Source organism: Podarcis tiliguerta, assembly GCF_965153285.1.
Source record: "Podarcis tiliguerta genome assembly, chromosome: Z".
Lineage (NCBI taxonomy): Eukaryota > Metazoa > Chordata > Lepidosauria > Squamata > Lacertidae > Podarcis > Podarcis tiliguerta.
The window spans coordinates 25,468,324-25,486,806 of NC_139553.1; the positions used below are offsets into that span (position 1 = coordinate 25,468,324).

Consider the following 18,483-nt stretch of genomic DNA (forward strand, 5'->3'; position numbering starts at 1 on the left):
TAAAACACTCTCAAATTACACTTGGTCGAAATGGAAGTGCAATGGTTTCACATTCACTTACTGGCTCCCCCTTGGGCCCAGGAAGACCCGGCAGTCCATCTTGTCCACGAGATCCATCTAACCCAGGCAGACCTGGAGGGCCTGGGAAGCCAGGGTTCCCCTTCTCGCCTTTCAATCCAGGGAAAGCAAGAACATCACCTGGATCGCCTTTTGCACCGGGACGTCCAGGAGAACCAGGAGGGCCGGGAAGACCCTAGATAAAGAATTTTAACTATTGCAGTAATTAGGATTGCACATATTTCCCCCTACTTTCTCCCTCTAACCCCATGCTCCCAACAAATAGCAATTAATGGTGCTTACTTGTGGTCCAACACTACCAATAAGGCCAGGGACTCCTTTATCACCCTTCGGCCCAGGAAAACCAATAGAACCTGATCATGAAAGGAGGGAGGGAAAAATCAGTGAGAGCAGCTAGAAAATGGCCTACGCATGACATGGGCAATGCAAATTGTTTAGTGTTCTTTGTGGATAGTATGTTAGAAGACTCCCAGAAAACCTCATAGGGGAATGATGCAATGCTCATTGTAGTCACTACAAAGGCTATTTGACTGTTTCCTAGATTTAGTCCAGGGGATGATTTATGGCTAGTGGTAGTGAAGGATGGGCAGATCCCAAACCCCTCCACTGCATGTAGTTCTTGGTCTGCTTTGCCCCATGATCTACCTTCCAATTAAACTGGGGGGCAGGGGGGCGGGTTTAAAAACTTATTTCATAATTTGTAGTTTGACAGATTTCAGTTGCCGTCTTTCCTTTTTAATAGGCTACCTATGCACATAAACACAGTGTGAAAAGGAAGATTGCATAACCCAGTTGCACATGTCCTAGGGGAGTGCAGAACACTCTGACTGGAGAGCCCTGGTAAAATCATCACCTCTCTTTAGAAACTAGACCTGTGAGTCCCAAAACAGGTCTCACACTCCCTTCTCTCCACCCTGGAGTTCTTCTTATATCTGTCTGAAGCAGTCCTATTTTGGTTCTTTGTTGGGATGCATCCGGATATTTTGCATGCCTCTAGGGTGTGCATTGATTAAATGACAGCACAAAAAGGGAGACCTGGTGCAATTGCTTTGTCACCTCAAGATTCCTTTTTGAACTGTGATCAAATTAATGCACATCTGTGCAAAAAAGGAGAGAGAGAGAGACAGAGCAAAGATGCAAACCAAAAACTGGCGTACTTTGCATGCACAGTCGTCTGACCAATATAAAAAATGGAGGAAAGGCAATCTGAAAACACATGCCACTCTGGAAACAAGGTCAGATGATTTGGAATATCCAAATCCAGGATGAAATTCAGATGGGAAAAATCTCATAGATATCCTTAGTGGTGGTCTGATTCCACAGTGGTGTACTACCATGGCATGTGGGAAGAATTGGTCCTGCTTCTGCTAGCAATCAAACTTACCGCAAGAAAAGGAAATAAGCCGTGGGACATTCAAATAGCAAAAGGTATCTGTGAGCAGATGTACTAGAATATTAACCAGCTTGCCTGTTTTGTCCATAAATATGCCCACAAAGTGTGTTCTCCTTCATGGAGAGCATAGGTTGTGGTGGGGTTAACGAGACACCCCCTGTTGCTGGGCAAGTTGGTTTTGGTTGGCCCAAAGTGTGATTGGGGAGACTTTGATGTTGCCAATTTTGAGTGACAGCCTAAGTTGAATATATTTCCTGCGCGCAGCGTTGAGCTTCCTCTTTTCACTGCGTGCATCGGATCACCGGCCCACCCTCCCTAATTTTAGGGTGTTTGTTGCATTTTGACCTTGCTATGCCTGTCATGGGGTTGCCTGCTTTTGGGGCAGGGGCCTGGTAGGAATTTTGTCCATTGATTGGCTGGTGCCGTTTGGTTTTTGCCTACTGCGTAGCAAATCGTCACAACTTGTAAGGTTGCGGTTAGGCATTGGTTGGTGGAGGGGTATGGATTGGGTGTGCCTGCCCCTCCAATGCTGTTGCTGCAAGGGTATTCCATTAAAGGAATCCAGGGGCTCACCTGTAAAGGGGGATAGGGCCACGCAAGCGCCCCTGGGAGCATTTGGGGAGAGGTGAAGGTCTGGTACCCAGCTGCATCTACTCCCCATAAAATGTTTGCCCTTATTGACTTCGCAGGCTTGCGGATGTCAGTTCTACCCCTGGGCAGGGACAGATAGTCGTAACCAATGCCTAAGCAACCACTCACATTGTATTTTAATAAAGTTGTGGCCAAAATTATGCCAAAAACCTTAAACAAAAATTATGGTGTGAAGTGTGAATTTATTTAGGGGTAGCTTGGGGACCTCGACACGCAAACACTTATCCCTTAGCTACACATAGAGTGTGTCATGGTTTTCCCAATACACATACACAGTTGTTGTTTAGAAAGCTGTTCATCACTGTAAAGCAAACAAATCAAAACATAGTCCTAAATCTGAATAATCAAAAGGTGGATAAAGGCTGGAAGCAGCCACTGTATACCTGGGCTTCCAGGTAAACCTGGTACTCCCTTCTCCCCTGGAGGGCCTGAAGTGCCAAATCCAATGCAGTTAAAACAGGTGTCTCCTTTATCACCTGGAAACAAAGACATAAATAAAGAGGTGAGTATCATTTCCCATGGGTATGAGTACATTTAAGTATTCAAATGCAGACTTCTTGTACATATTCGGCATGCACCCCTAAGTATTAGAGAAGAACTGGAGTAGCAGTCTGTGCACTCATGGAAAAGCAATAGCTGTCTGGCACTCAGGCACAATAAATTAACTACGCACTGTTTCCTTAAGTACAGCTTAGTCTCAAACTCCACCTTCCCTGCTTCAACACTTCCCTTGAAATAAGATAAACCCTGCTCCAAGTGTGAGTAAAGTACCCTGCAGGACAGATCAACACAACTCTGCTTAATAGCTTTGGTTTCTTACAAATACGTACCTGCAGAAAGCCTGAATTAGCAGTCAAAGTTCAACAGAAAACACTAGATACTTATGTAGACATTGAGATATCTTGCAAGATCTCGCTACAAAACAGCAACCAAAACTTTACAGTCAATGGATACAGTCTGTGATATAAAATGTCTCCCCTAGATCCACCACATTCAGTCATCACATCCACATACAAAACAAGCTTTAAAACTGCTGATGCTTGTCCCAATTCACATCTTTTGGTGGTGGAATAAGCTCTAAAAACAGTGGATAGGATACAAAGATGAAAAGGGGGAGGGGCAAATCATGTGGCCTTTATCACATTTATGACTATTCCATTCTGTTTCTGCATTAATCTTAGATTTTTTAAAAATCGGCATATTTTTTAAATATTAAATAGGATTTTCTGTTAACCATTTCTGAATGTATTTTGATAGCCTTTAAAAGCCAAAAACTACATTGGAGCATTTAGTTATCCAGTGGATAACTAAATTCCTATCAGTGCATCCTGAAGCATGTCTAGATGAAACTACTTTAGTGACCTCCAGAAGGCTTTAGATATGCTTTTGTCAAACAGTCCCACCCACCCAAAGAAATCACATGGATAACTCTTTGGAAACTACATGGAATTTCAGGAGACGTCTGTAATATGATGGTGGGTGGAGAGAAGTTAAACTGGGACTGGACCAGTGGAATTTCCTTACATGAACCTAAACCACTCTTTGGACCACAGCCTATGAAAGACAAGTAAAAAAATCAATGGCGTTGTGGGAACCCACCTTTCTGGCCTCTCTCCCCCATAAATCCTTGTTCTCCTGGGAGTCCTGGGAGGCCAGGGGGTCCTCGCTCACAGAGTCTGTCAACTGAAAGGAAAAGCAAATGAAGTTCAAGAACTAAGAGAACTTATGGGTAGATGAGCCAAAGCTCAGTAAGTTTGCTCCATCTTCCATCCACCCATGTAAGACTGACAAGCTACTTAGGAAGCTGGTTCTTCTAGCTCAGTATTGTCTACACGGATTGGGAGCAGCTCTCCTGGGTTTCAGACACGAGCGTTTCCCAGTCCTACCTGGAGTTGGTAGGGATTGAATTCATGAGCCATCTAAAAGCTTTGAGACTGCGTGTATTGAAGACCCAGCTAGCCATTCCTCAAATGAAGAGCATTTTAGCCACTGATTTATAGACAAAAAACATTACTTACTGGGTGGAATGGTAGTTCCAGGGGGGCCAGGAGGGCCAGGGGGGCCAGGTAAGCCTCGTTGTCCATCATTTCCAGGTGGCCCTGGTATTGGGATTCCAGGAAGGCCTTGATCCCCCTTCTGTCCTCTCTCACCGGGAAAACCAGGAGTACCAGGAGAGCCAACACTTGGAATTCCTGCAATGAGAAAAGATCTCAGCATCTTTGTAATTCAAAATTAGGGCGCTTTTAGAGAGAAGCAAAGGGAAACCAACCAGGCAATGAAGCAAAGCATCTTTTTTTGCAAGTTGCTCTATCAAGAGGCAACTATTTAAAATGGGCACTCCCAACAAGGGCTGGCAAGTAAGATTTTCAGACACATGGAAAGCATTTGGGTTGTACAGGTGTGAAATCTCACAGCTAAACACAAGGAATTCAAGCTGTATAAGACAGAGAAGGAAACACACCTGTGGGTGATGTTTCCTTTTAAAAGATCAACTTGGGAGTGAGAGGGTTTCTACAAATACCTCTGTGTAAAGCCTTTTGGTTATTATAATATACTTAAAATCAACTCTGGGTTTTCTTTCCACCCCCTGGTTTTGCCCAACACACAAGGAAAAGAGCCAAACTGCATGTGATATATAACATCAATAATAAATAATCATAACCATCAGAGAGGCCAAGGTGAAGTAGGTGTGTGTCTTTGCATCTAATGCAGCATAATTATAACCAAGGGGTCTTTGTATTATGGGGACACTACATCATAGAAAAGCAGTTAGGAAGTTACAACATAAGCGGAAGTAAAGTAAGGCATATTGGGCATGCCTGGGGAACATAGTGCTTTATATGTCAGGTGTGAATGCGGTCAAAGTAAGCACAGGAGAAAAGCAAGAAGGACATGTCAGAACCTTTGTGTTATTTATTCCTTATTTCGTATTCTCTACTCTGTCAGTTCTGTTATAGCTGTAGCTTAAATACAACTTTAAAATCACTTGTGCTAGTCTGATTTATCACTACGGGCTTGGATGGTGAGAAGATTCCAGTAGATCCCAGGTTTTTGCCTTTAAGCAGGGCAGTGAGATCCTTGTTGGAGAGTGCTGGTGTCACATTATAAAATATCTCCAAACAAACAAACAAACAGAATTCCTACTAGGGATGATGGGCAACTGATTTGGCCGAATCCAGAACAAAATCAGGGTGCAAATCCAAATCAGCCCTGATTCCTGAACTGGCTTTGGGGAGAAGTTGCTTCGTGTGTGTTTGGTCGTAATGCTCCAGACACTCAAGGGTCTTACCTGGTGAACCTGGTAGGCCAGGTGGCCCCTGTTGGCCTGGATATCCACGTTCTCCTTTGTCTCCAGGAATTCCTGGCAACCCTTTACTACCTTTTGGTCCCACCGTTGTTCCAGTATCTGGCCTTAGAATGGTCTGGAATATTCCATTAAAAGAAAGTTACACACACAGAAAAGGACAGAGATTCTATCAAGCTAAATTAGTACTTAGTCATGTTTCACGGAGGCTGGGAGCAAACCAGTGGAGATCATGGTGTATTGTGAAAACTGGAATCATTTTTTAGCATACTGGGATAGATATTTACAAAGGGATGGTTCCTGCAAAGACATAATATGTCATCTTCAAAATATCTATAAGTATTATTCATTTGAAGACCATGCTCATTTTCAAAAAAAGGTGTGTATTGGTATATATTTGTAAGGGTTTTTTGGCGGGGGGTGGTGTTGGTAGCCGATGTAATATACAGTCATACCTCAGGTTGAATGTGCTCCAGGTTGAGAGCGTTCGGGTTGCGCTCTGCGGCAACCCAGAAGTAACGGAGTGCGTTACTTCCAGGTTTCACTGCTCGCGCATGCGCAGATGCTCAAAATGACATCACACACATGCGCGGAAGTGGCAAAACGCGACCCACGCACGCACAGATGCACCGTCATGTCTTACGTTCCATTCAGGATGCGAACGTTCCATTCAGGATGCGGAACAGATCCCGTTTGCATCCCAAGGTACCACTGTATAATACCACTTTGTAACATTTTACAATTACAACACAAAACATTAAAAGTAAGTGAATTAAATGAACATAATCAACATGCCACAGGGGAACTTAAGGGAGGGAGGAAATAGAATGAATGGGCAGAAACTTACATGTCCAGGAGGACCAGGAGGACCAGCATCACCTTTACTGCCCTGCCCAAAAAAAAATTCAGCAAGTTTAATAGGGAAGCAGGGCCACTCAGTTGACTTTGCTAAGAAACAAGCTCCACCAAGCCCCCGCAGAATCATAGAGATGGAAGGGACCACAAGGGTCATCTAGTCCAACCCCCTGCAATACAGGAATCTTTTGCCCAACATGGGGCTTGAACCCACAACACCGACTGAGCTACCAAGGCATGTCTCCTTCAGATGACGCTATTCCGTCAAAACAGAGAGAGCCAAGGGAGGCAGGGCCATTCCATTGGCTTGCTAAGAACACAGTACAGTGGTAACCCGGGTTAAGAACTTAATTTGTTCCGGAGGTCCTTAACCTGAGGTACCACTTTAGCTAATGGGGCCTCTCGCTGCCGCCGCATGATTTCTGTTCTCATCCTGAAGCAAAGTTCTTAGCCTGAAGCACTATTTCTGGGTTAGCGGCGTCTGTAACCGGAAGCGTCTGTAACCCGAGGTACCACTGTAACTTTTACCTCCTCTTCTCCTTGAACTGCTGTCGTTTTCTTGGCATTTTAAGAACTTTGCATCGAAGAAATGGATTCATTTCCCCCCTCCTCCCTATCAACCAATTTTCATTTTGTATCATGCCCTTTATATCACTGGTTCTCAAACTTTCCGCCCTCTGCAGACCATTCAAAAATAGTCAAGGATCTTCTTGGCAGACCACTTAGCCTAGAGACCTTCCCCTGACTTTCTGCGAGCTATGGCTTTATTCCTCTGAGGAAGGCAGAACCTCCCTCTGTCATTTCTGGTCCATCCCACAACCTTCCACAAGGACCTGGGAATGATGAAGTAGCCACTGAAGCCACTCTGGAGAGATGCTGCTGCAAGCTACCTGAACAAAACTTTCAAACCACTGCTGATCCCCGGACCACACCTTGGGAGCCTATTTTAGATTGCAACCCAACTAGAAGAGTTCTTTTTGGCTCCAGAGTGGGGTGAAAATACTTCAGACAAACAAATAAAATGAGCTTTCCATGTTGCAAAACATACTCACTTTCTCTCCATCTCTTCCTGGAAAACCAGGTATACCACGACCTCCAGGCAAACCCTATGATGGAGAGAGAAGAAATCAATCCTCAAAAAACTTAAACTGTGGAAGGTCATTATAGAAGGAAGAAAAATGTAATAGACTCACAGGCAAGCCAGGCTGACCAGATTCTCCGTCCTTGCCAGGTTTCCCCTTTAAAATACAAATGTGTATTGAAAAAGCAATCAAGCAGTTTCGGAAGCACAAATATGCTACTGACATTGCGCTGTTCATACCACTTGCTAAGATAATATGAAAAATGTCTCTCCAGCGCAACTTTCCGAAAGAATACCAACAGGCAGGCAACCCCCATAGTAAGCATGGGTAATTAAAACAAGGACCAAGGCTGACAATGACAGGAGTAAAAAGCACAGCAAACAGATGATGGCATGAATTCTTAGGGAAATGTAACAGACAAACAAACTTAGGCTCTATGTGAGTTTCTGGATTTAATACAGTACAATGGGTTGTTTTTTTAATCTTATTTTTACAAAATAAAAATTTGTAATTGTTTTAATTCAGACCACACCTCCTTTTCCTCCTGGTATGCCTTATTATTGGCTTCATAAATCACAGAGCTGTACACTGTATTACTTCTTCTCTGCAACTGTGACAACTTATCCTTAAAAAACCCCCACCAACCTATGTTTTCTTTCATTTCTTCTTTTTGCAGATTGTTTGTTATTAAAATTCAATTTTAAAAATTCAGAAAAGGATATACTCCCAGGCTGATTCTGTAATATTTATCAATCTTCCTTTTCTGCAAATTACAGGAAGATCTTTTTTGGAGGGGGCGATTCTCAAAGTCCCTTTGATAAAGTAGAAAGCATAGTGTGGCCAAAGAAATTATTAAAAGACTGGCTTTCTAAAACAACCAAAAACAAAAGGCAAGGGGGGGGCCTAGTGAATTTCTCCAAACGAAACGAAAAGAAAAGAAAAGAAGAGAAGAGTTTTGAATATAAACAGTGGCATCTTGCGCACTGAGCTGTAGAAAAGGCACTCACAGCGCTACCATATACAGTGGTGCCCCGCAAGACGAATGCCTCGCAAGACGGAAAACCCGCAAGACGAAAGGGTTTTCCATCTGCAGAGGCGCTTCGCAAGACGAATTTCCCTATGGGCTTGCTTCGCAAGACGAAAAATGACGAAAAAAATCGAATTTTTTTTTTTGCTCCAAAACCCCTTATTCTGAATCGCTAAGCTGCTAAAAGCATTTTAGCAGCAAAACCGCTAATCCCCCCCCAAAAAACCGTTTTTAGCCCTTTTTTAGCCAATAGCACTAATAGCGCTACTCCGTCAATGGGCTTGCTTCGCAAGACGAAAAAACCGCAAGACGAAAAGACTCCCGGAACGGATTCTTTTCGTCTTGCGAGGCACCACTGTACCTTCCCCACCACAAAGGAATTAAGATTGTCATGTTGGTTTTAGGATGGAAATTATGAACAATAAACCACTTGCATTCCTAAGATGTGCTAAATTTACAGCTCATCCTTGACGGGTGACAGAATCCACAAGGATAGCAGTTTTTGGGGGGATTCTAAGATTTTCTTACTACCATGTGTCTGATAAGAAAATAAATTAACAGTGGCTAAAGCTGGTTGTGTCGATATGTATTAAAATATTGCTGATGAACACGCTTCAGGAGAAATAAAATGGAAGATTCCTTGGAATAACTTTACAACATATGGAAATCACACTCTAAGGAGTGGTTGCAAAGCCAGTGCTCACAGTGTGGTTTCCATGTTTTGTAAAGTTAATGCTTTGTAAACATGGGCTTTGAGGCCACTTCTTACTATTTCAGCTCTTTGGGAGACAGTTTTGTGAGTCTGTTAAGGTTTCTTGTTATAATTTAAATATCTAAGCTTCGTGTGACAGAGTCTAATGAGTTCTGTGAATGCTTCAACAATCCTTTTATGTGGAGATTGTTATCCCATTCTGTATTTATTGGATTTGAAATTGCGTTTTTATATACCGTATTTTTCGCTCTATAAGACGCACCAGACCACAAGACGCACCTAGTTTTTAGAGGACGAAAACAAGGAAAAAAATATTCTGAATGTCAGAAGCCAGAACAGCAAGAGGGATCGCTTTGCAGTGAAAGCAGCAATCGCTCTTGCTGTTCTGGCTTCTAGGATAGCTGTGCAGCCTGCATTCGCTCCTTAAGACGCACACACATTTCCCCTTACTTTTTAGGAGGGAAAAAGTGAGTCTTATAGAGCAAAATATACGCTACTTTTTATTGTTTCTGTTTTATTGTTAAATCACCTGAGGATGTTTCGTGGTGAGAGATTTGGAAATGAAATTAATAAATGTATTTACATCTTCTGGTCTGCCATGACTGGATGTGGGCCCCAGCCACTCAATGAATCATGGATCACCACCCGCTTCTCCCCCAAATAATGAGCCTTTGTAGGAGTGCGATCTGCTGGCCCAGGTGATCAGGTTCTTCTCTGTTAATAGTTGCCAGTGCCCACTCCAAGGATAGAACAGGAATCAGTCCAGTTTAAATTAAACCCAGAATAAAAAAACCTGCATTCTGGTGTGTGCCATCAATGAGGCCCTTCTTGTCCAGGGAAAACCACTGACCAACCCACTATCTTAGCGGACCATAGGAGAAAGGAAAATTTCTTACCCAGTATTTGGTGACCCAACCTGAATACCCAAAGTTATACAAGGTCTGGAAAGATAAACGTTGAGTTCAAAGAAGTTACTTACCCTTTTGCCTGGTTCTCCTTGTTCACCTTTTTCACCTTTTCCACCACCGGGAAGACCCTGGAAAAAAGGAAGCACGGCGTCAGCACCCGTGACAACAAAGATGTTTAGTGCACTTTGCTATGATTTAAAAAATGAACTCAGAAAGGAACTGACTTACAGGAGGACCTGGAAACCCAGGGGGACCTGTGGGGCCTCGGTCACCTGGAACACCCTGTCAAGCATGGGGGAAGAGAGAGAAAGACGATATAGTTGAAAATAAATCACTGCCCTTGAGGACTTAATACTTCCCTCCCATCTAAGGTACAATGCCCCAGCAGGATTTATTTGTTTTCATTTGCTTTTCTATTACAGTTCTTCATTGGTATATTAACATTAGTACGACAACTGTTGCATTAAAAAAAATGATAAGAAAAAAAGAAAGAAAACTTATTTTCATATATTTCTCTTCCACTCCTATTCCTGGCTTCCTCTCTATTCCTCTCTATTTCCTCTCTATCTGTGTATTCTTGTTCTAAATTTTCCTCTCTCCTCCTCTTTATCTCATGTTATAATTTGCGCTGCTGAATTATGAGCATCCTGCTAGATTGATTGTCTTATTATGTTCCAGCAGAATTTGGAGGCATCTGCTATGTGAGGCAGGCTGTGTCCCTCTTTCCTTATACACCTCTCCAGCAGAAGTCAACAGCAAAAGCAAGCAAAAACCCCACCCAAATTTAAAAAAATTAAAAACAGTTAAAACAATTGTAGCAGCAGCCCCGCCTCTGCTTTGTAGCTGGTGCTGCAGGCAAGAGATGCAGATTTGCTGCAGATGCAGAGATCACAGGAGTTAGTAGGTGGTCAAGCCTGCATTTTGGGCTGCACAAAGTATGTTTGGAGGAAGTGCAAGCGAATGGGGCAGGCAGCGAAGGCAGGGGCATTAACACTCTCCTCCAGACAATGGGCCCGATGGGATGGGGGAGTGTGGTACAGGGTGACCCACTGATGCAAACCAGAGCAACCCATGAAGGTTGGCTGAAGGAAGAATGCCTGTGGAACCATCTTCCTCTCACTTACCTGATCACCTTTCTGAAACTCTACATCATTTGTTCTTTTCTGTTCGCCAAGCTGTCCTGGGGGTCCCGGGGGTCCTTGGAGTCCCTGCTCACCCTAATTCCCGCAGGAGACAACAAGGCACGTTAACATCATTAGGCCACTCTCATAGAAGCAGTACCAAGAATGAGCAGAATCAAATCTCCACTTCCATGCCCCACACTTACCTTTTCTCCTTTTGGCCCTTGGAAGTTCAAGCCCATGTTGCCCTAAAAGGAATTTGAAATGATAAGAAGAAGACGACAAACCCTAAGTACGTGAGACTGAATGCAAACAACCAAACAAGGACAAACACTGTTAAAATATACTATACCTTAGGACCCGGTAGTCCTGGGGGGCCGGGAGGACCCTGAAAATGACAAACACGGCAGTCAATCTCCAGGACTACTTCTGTAACCCCACAAGACAAATCCATGCTGGCCTTCTGAGAAACAGAGCATTGGCTCTGTTGTTGCTATTTATTTATTGTTTCTTTCCTTTCTTTTATAGTGACAAATAAATAAATCAGGGGAAGAGGAGAAAAGAAAAACTCCACCCCAGGTTTATCACTTGGAATATACAGTGGTGCCCCGCAAGACGAATGCCTCGCAAGACGGAAAACTCGCTAGACGAAAGGGTTTTCCGTTTTGGAGGTGCTTCGCAGGACAAATTTGCTATGGGCTTGCTTCGCAAGACGAAAATGCCTTGCGATTCCTGGGTGTTTTTTCCCCTCCCCCCCTTTTTCCCAAGCCCCTAAGCCGCTTAACAGCTGATCGCCAAGCCGCTTAACAGCTGATCTAAGCCGCTTAACAGCTGATCTAAGCTGCTAATAGCCTTTTAGCAGCTAATCCGCTAATCCCTTAAGCCTTTAATAGCCGCTAATAGCCGCTAAACCGCTAATAGCACTAATCCGCTAATGGGCTTGCTTTGCAAGACGAAAAAAACCGCAAGACGAAGAGACTCGCAGAACGGATTCTTTTCGTCTTGCGAGGCACCACTGTACTTAATTGTAATGGAAGAGAAAGGGGTACTCCAGGAGAGGGCTGCCTCCACTCACAGGCAACATTTGGGAAGGAGGTGCACTTATTACACCCACTTATCTCCCCAGTTTTCCCCACCACAAGGGAAAACAGGAAGAGATATTGCGGGCAAGTTATCCAAATCACCACACTGCACTTGCTTTCCAAACTTCAATTTGAAACCTACTTTTAGGTGTCATTTCCCATTCCTGTTTGGAGAGTGATCATGAACTATAGTTGGCTAATTCATATATCATGGTAAACTGTGGTTTGCACTAAACAAGAAACTCAAAGTGAAGCCACATCTGGGAAGGGAGCAACATGAGCCCACAGCTTGCTCCTGATCACATATATACACCGCAAAGGAAACATAGTTGTCTAGAGATCAAATCTCAGTGGCCTGGTTCAAGCAATCCTTCAACCATAGTTTAGAACATGGTTTGAATTGTGCCACTGATATTTGATCCCTAGACTAGAATGCTTTGCAAGTGATGTGTATATGAGAAAGGTTATTGCAAAGTATTGGAAGACACAAGAATTACCCACACTGGAGGAATGGCAGATGAAAGTCATGGACTATATGGAATCCGCAGAAATGACTGGCAGAATCAGAGACCAGGGTGAAGAGACGGTGGAGGAAGATTGGAAGAAATTTAAAGACTATTTACAGAAACACTACAAGATTAATGAATGTTAAAATAACATCAGATTGAATGTATAAGGTTATTGGAGTAAAATTTTAAGGATTAGAAGACCCAACATTCTAAGTTCTAAGCATTGAATAAGCTATATTAAGACATTCAAATCAGAAAGGAGGTTAATTATGACAGAGGGAAGGGATTTGTTGTTTAATTGTATGAATTGGAATACAGGGAAGGGAGACTCGGGGAAGTCAGAGAAACAAGTTAATGCAAGATCAATATGAAGATAAGATTGTTTTTATTTCTGTTGTTTGTAGTATGTTATGTTTGTGTAATTCTTTATGTTTTTGGTGTATTGTTTGTTGCTTTTGTTTTGCTTTGTTGTCTTTTATGCAAAAACGAATAAAATATTTATAAAATACATATATATATATATATATATATGAGAAAGGTTAGCCTGTTTCGGAAGAAGGCAAGTGGGATTCTAAATTCTGTATTTATTATACTCATATAACACAACAGTGTGGGAGCTATTTTTCTGCAAATATGATCCCCAGACATCTCCAGGGATATGTGCGTAAGGGAGCCATATGGGTCAGGTCAAAGGTATGGTTCTTTCACATGCAAAACTCCATACATTGGACCTTTGATATAAATCCCTGCTCCCTAGGAAATTGTTACAGTTCACCCTGATGCAAACATGGACCTGTCGTGATGACCAGGACAAGAGAAAGGGGCATAGGCCATAGACCTGGGCAACCTGTTTGCCCCCCACCACTTCTGAAACCGCAAGTTGGGCAGCTACAAGCACTTTTCTTTCACCATCTACTCATTCTGCAAGCCAGATGGAGGTCATCAAGGAAACGTACCAGCAAACCTGGGGGCCCAGGAGGACCAATAGGGCCCTGTGATCCAGTGGGACCTGCGGGGCCCTGGAACAAGAGAAGAAAAGAAAGAGTCAAACTGTGGGCAAGAGGAAACCCATAGCAAACTCCAGGGCGGGTGCCAGAGACTTGTTGCCTTCCTAATCCAATTCCCACCAGTCCCAGCAAGCACAGCCAATGGTCAGGAGTTGAAGTCACATCAACTTCTGGAGGGCTGCCTACCCTTGCTATGCACCTCTGCAGCTATCTCTCACTTGCATTTCAGAAAACAGTGTTTACAATTCCCTCCCTTCCATTGTGACCAGTGATAATGGCTCCATCAGAGCTCTCCCCTTAGGAACCTCATCTGCTTGCTCCTCATTTGTCTGCGTTTCTATTGTGTAGCAGGGAGAGGGTGGCATAGAGCACACTCCTCAGGGAGGGGAGCCTCTGGTTTATTTATTAGGGCCGGGGGATATCTGGTTTTCACCAGCTAAATGTCGCAATATATCGACATATCATGATGTCTGAAATAAGGATGGAGGTATGTAGAAGCATTGGCTGGCTCCACAGTTTTTCCTGCATCATGATTTTTGCATAGCACACACATCATGATTCACAATATATTGCGGGGTCAAAAATTATGAAACCCAGTATCATGATATGGACTTCAAACTGGTTGTGGACAAAGTATCGCCCAGTCCTGTTACATATTTTACTGCCTTATATCCCCCCCCTTTTTTTCCTCTCTCCAAGGAGCTTTGGGTGGTGTAAGCACTTCTTCCCCTCCCAAGTTTATCCTCAACACAACCTTGTAAGGTAGGTTAGGCTGAGTGTCACCCAGTAAACTTCGTGGATGAGTGTGGATTTGAATCCTGGCCTCCCAGTGTCAATGCCCAACGCTCTAATCACTGCACCACATTGCTGTTCACACTGGAGAGGAGAGGTTTAGAAAGGCTTTGATGTCTTCAGCTCACACAGAAACAAATCAATGGAGCGAACGAATTGCACTGGTGTTTTGACCCCTGCTCAATTCAAAGAACAGACCCACTAAAAATAAGCCGCTGATCTGGGAGACAAACAGAGCTTCCTGATGTGCTTGCACTGATGCTGGGCACAAAACTGTGGAACTGTGAGAGAATCAGATAGGAGGACAAAACAGTGAGGCAATTGTTAGGACAAACTGCAAACAAAGCTGTTTTTTCTTTTGGAACCAACTTCCCTGGATTTCATCGTTTCCGAACAGAAACCTGTGAACTCCATTTCTGAACATGCACTCTCTTCTGCCCATGAACTCAACAGTGTTTGCAGCACAGCCCCAGTTTGGCAATAAACACACTTACAACACACACTTTGATCTAAATAAGAGCCTGATTTTCTGGTTAAACAGTCCTATGGATGACTTTCTGTAGCTCCCAGCTGCCACCTGGTGGCTCCTTCACACAACTGCAGCTTGAAAGCAGATTCCAAAACAGTACGTAATAGATAAATGTAAATCTGGGGACCCATAAAGTTTGGTTTTACATTCAAAACAGTCCCCAGTTAATTTTAACACACCATAAACATATTACAAAGTAAAATGGAACAGTATAAATTGCAATAAATGAATAATGTACAACTAGTACAGTATATTTTTCTAGAACTTTGTTAGTCCAGTACGTAACATACTGTATTTTGCTATAAAGACATCGCTCAGTTGTCTACCCTTTCTGATCATTGCCATGTTAGTTAATTTAACCGTGTAAACTATGTCCCAACTCCCAACTCTTATAAGCCTATCTGCAATTGCAGAGATTCTCCCACAGCCACCAATCATGTGTGCAGAAGTTAAAAGACGTACTATCATTTTGTTATCATTAGATAAAAAATAACCAAACAATTCAATTAATGAGTTTATGTATTTTCTTTTTCTTTTGTATTTTCTTTTGTTGTAAATATGTATGTTTTCTAATTTGTACTTAATAAAAAAAGATTTTTAAAAAATGATGAGTTTAATGGTAGTTTGAAGCCTGTTATTATTTCAATTTGTTTATTATGTGTACCAAAAAAGTTCACACAGAGGTACACACAAAACCTATACCTGTATTTATTGCTCTGAATATTCAGCACTTATTACTAACACTGTCATAAATGCAATTAATGCTGTGGCGCTTCCTTTTTTTTCCTTTTTTTTTTACACAGGCAAGACATCATAAAGTGACATCTTCATCAACTTACTGGTAGTCCTGGTAGTCCTGGAAATCCTGGATCACCCTTTTGTCCTGGCTGCAAAGATGTCAGTATCTCACCTGGCTCCCCCTAAAAGGAAAAAAAAAGAAAGAAATTTGGAGTAAGAAAGGAATACTGGAACATATTATAAAAGAGCTAGATCAGAAACATTTATGTCTCAAAGTGACAAATTCTTTCTTATAGGAGCTTAACTGTGCAAAAGAAACCTTCCAACCATTTTTTTTTTAACTTAGAAATTTCCCTGTGGGAACTCGTTCATAATATTTTTCTGACCAATGATTTGAAGTATGCAGGGGTTATGTTCAAAAGTTGTGGCTAAACCATAGTTCAGTATGACAAAAACAAGCTGAAGCAAGCTTCAGGCTTGCACCCTCTTCCCTCGCATCTCCTACTCTGCTGCTGTCACATGGAAGAGACGGTTTAGTTACCGTACATTTGAATCCCAAATTGTGGTCAGTCGTAACTACGGTTTGCTGAAACAAGCCACCATCAAAAATCATAGATTGAAGTTGGCTTGTTTCAAACAAATCATAATGAAGATCAACCACAATTTGTCCAATTCAGATGATATAGAATCATAGAGTTGTAGAAGGGACTCCAAGGGTCATCTAGTCCAACCCCCTGTGATGCAGGAATGTCAGCTAAAGCATCCATGGCAGATGGCTATCCAACCTCTGCTTAAAAACCTCCAAGGAAGGAGAATCCACAACCTCCTGAGGGAGATTGTTCCACTGTCCAAAAGCTCTTCCTGACCTCCTAGTCAGAATCTCCTTTCTTGTAACTTGAGCTATTGGTTCGAGTCCTACCCTCCAGAGAAGGGAAAAAGCCATGTTTGTTCCCTCTTCCATGTGACAGCCCTTGAGATATTTGAATGTGGCTATCATATCTCCTCTCACTCTCCTCTTTTCCAGGCTAAACATCCCCAGCTCCTTCAACTGCTCCTCATAAAGCTTGCTTTCCAGGCTCTTGATCATCTTGGTTGCCCTTCTTTGCACATGCTCCAGCTTGTCAACACCCTTAACTTGTGGTGCTCAGAACTAGACATAGAATTCCAGGTGTGGTCTGGCCAAGGCAGAATAGAATGCTGCTATTACTTCCCTTGAGCTGGACACTATATAATTCTCTTGATGCAGCCTAGGATAGTGTTAGCTTTTTTTGCTGCTGCATCACACAGTGATTCACACTGTTGACTCATGTTAAACTTGTGGTCCACCAAGACCTCTAGATCATTTTCACATGTACTGCTGGTAAGCCAGGTGTCCACCACCTGATATTTGCGCATCTGGTTCTTCCTGCCTAAGTGAAGAACCTTACATTTGTCCCTATTGGAATTCATTTTCTTAGCTTTTGTAAAGTTGCAGTTTATCACAACCAGAAGCAAAAGCTTCCCAAATCCTTGCAAGAGGCTAAGGCTTGCTGTGGCTCATTCTCATCAAACTAAACAGCCTTCCCCAATGTTATCCCTGCCGTGAGTATTGCGCCGCATCTCCCTCCATCACTGAGCATTGGCCATGTTGGTTACACATTCTTTTGTGCAATGCTAAGTTCAGGTTATGGGACGCAGGTGGCACTGTGGGTTAAACCACAGAGCCAAAGACTTGCCAATCAGAAGGTTGATGGTTCGAATCCCTGCGACGGGGTGAGCTCCCTTTGCTAAGTCCCTGCTCCTGCCAACCTAGCAGTTCGAAAGCACGTCAAAGTGCAAGTAGATAAATAGGTACCACTCCGGCAGGAAGGTAAACGGCATTTCTGTGTGCTGCTCTGGTTCGCCAGAAGCGGCTTAAGCGGCTTAGTCATGCTGGCCACATGACCCGGAAGCTGCACGCCGGCTCCCTCGGCCAATAAAACGAGATGAGCGCCGCAACCCCAGAGTCGTTCACGACTGGACCTAATGGCCAGGGGCCCTTTTACCTTTACCTTTTTAAGTTCAGGTTCTGTGATAATTTTGCACTATAGAAATCATTGTTGTGGCCCAACACCCATGTTATAAGTTCTTTTGAACAAAACTGTGGTCACCCCATAAATTCAGTAAAGAGTGCTGCGGCATCATCTTAATTGTAGCCTTATATCTTAAATTTTCTGGTGCACTTCAGTCTGAGATGTACCTACTGGTGGCACTCACTGTAAATGAAAGAACTTCCCCCAATGCTGACATGCCAATCTCCCTTGCCCCATTCCCCCCCCCCCCATTTTCAACCACAAGAATGAGTTCTCAAAGTTGCTAGCTGCCAATAAAATGCATAATTAGACCAAATGTTATTGTTGAATGCTTGAGAATCAGCAGTGCATTCAAATGGCAACTTACCTTCATCCCTATTAGGCCAGGGGGACCCTGCAGCAAAAAAACGGGGGGGGGGGGGAGTAGAAGAAAAGAATTATGAATCTTCTATTAGATAGCAAATGCAGTTTCATCCTTGCTTCAAATTGCAGTTCACTCAAACATACAACAGGTGGAGTCAAACACTTGAATACTGTCAAAGGTACTCTTTAGATTAGAAGAAAACCATGATTCAAGGAGCCTTGAGAGTTTGCCTCTAATAAGTCACTTGCAGCATAAATGGAGCTTCTTTTTATCAACTCTT

At 43.0% G+C, this 18,483-nt stretch overlaps 1 protein-coding gene across 1 annotated transcript in view; it reads right to left on the reverse strand.

Annotated features, from left to right (window-relative positions):
• The window catches only part of COL4A5 (collagen type IV alpha 5 chain), a 132,374-nt gene that overhangs the window by 51,267 nt on the left and 62,624 nt on the right, over nt 1-18,483 (reverse strand). The window contains exons 8-24 of the mRNA XM_083423348.1: nt 18,207-18,233; nt 15,890-15,970; nt 13,679-13,741; nt 11,484-11,519; nt 11,338-11,379; nt 11,135-11,227; nt 10,239-10,292; nt 10,082-10,138; nt 7,475-7,519; nt 7,334-7,387; nt 6,274-6,315; nt 5,412-5,544; nt 4,141-4,314; nt 3,722-3,805; nt 2,506-2,598; nt 361-431; nt 62-253 (exon numbers count right to left, since the gene is read on the reverse strand). Coding sequence (XP_083279474.1) covers nt 62-253; nt 361-431; nt 2,506-2,598; nt 3,722-3,805; nt 4,141-4,314; nt 5,412-5,544; nt 6,274-6,315; nt 7,334-7,387; nt 7,475-7,519; nt 10,082-10,138; nt 10,239-10,292; nt 11,135-11,227; nt 11,338-11,379; nt 11,484-11,519; nt 13,679-13,741; nt 15,890-15,970; nt 18,207-18,233 — 1,341 coding nt within the window. The remainder of the gene's footprint in view (nt 1-61; nt 254-360; nt 432-2,505; nt 2,599-3,721; nt 3,806-4,140; nt 4,315-5,411; nt 5,545-6,273; nt 6,316-7,333; nt 7,388-7,474; nt 7,520-10,081; nt 10,139-10,238; nt 10,293-11,134; nt 11,228-11,337; nt 11,380-11,483; nt 11,520-13,678; nt 13,742-15,889; nt 15,971-18,206; nt 18,234-18,483) is intronic.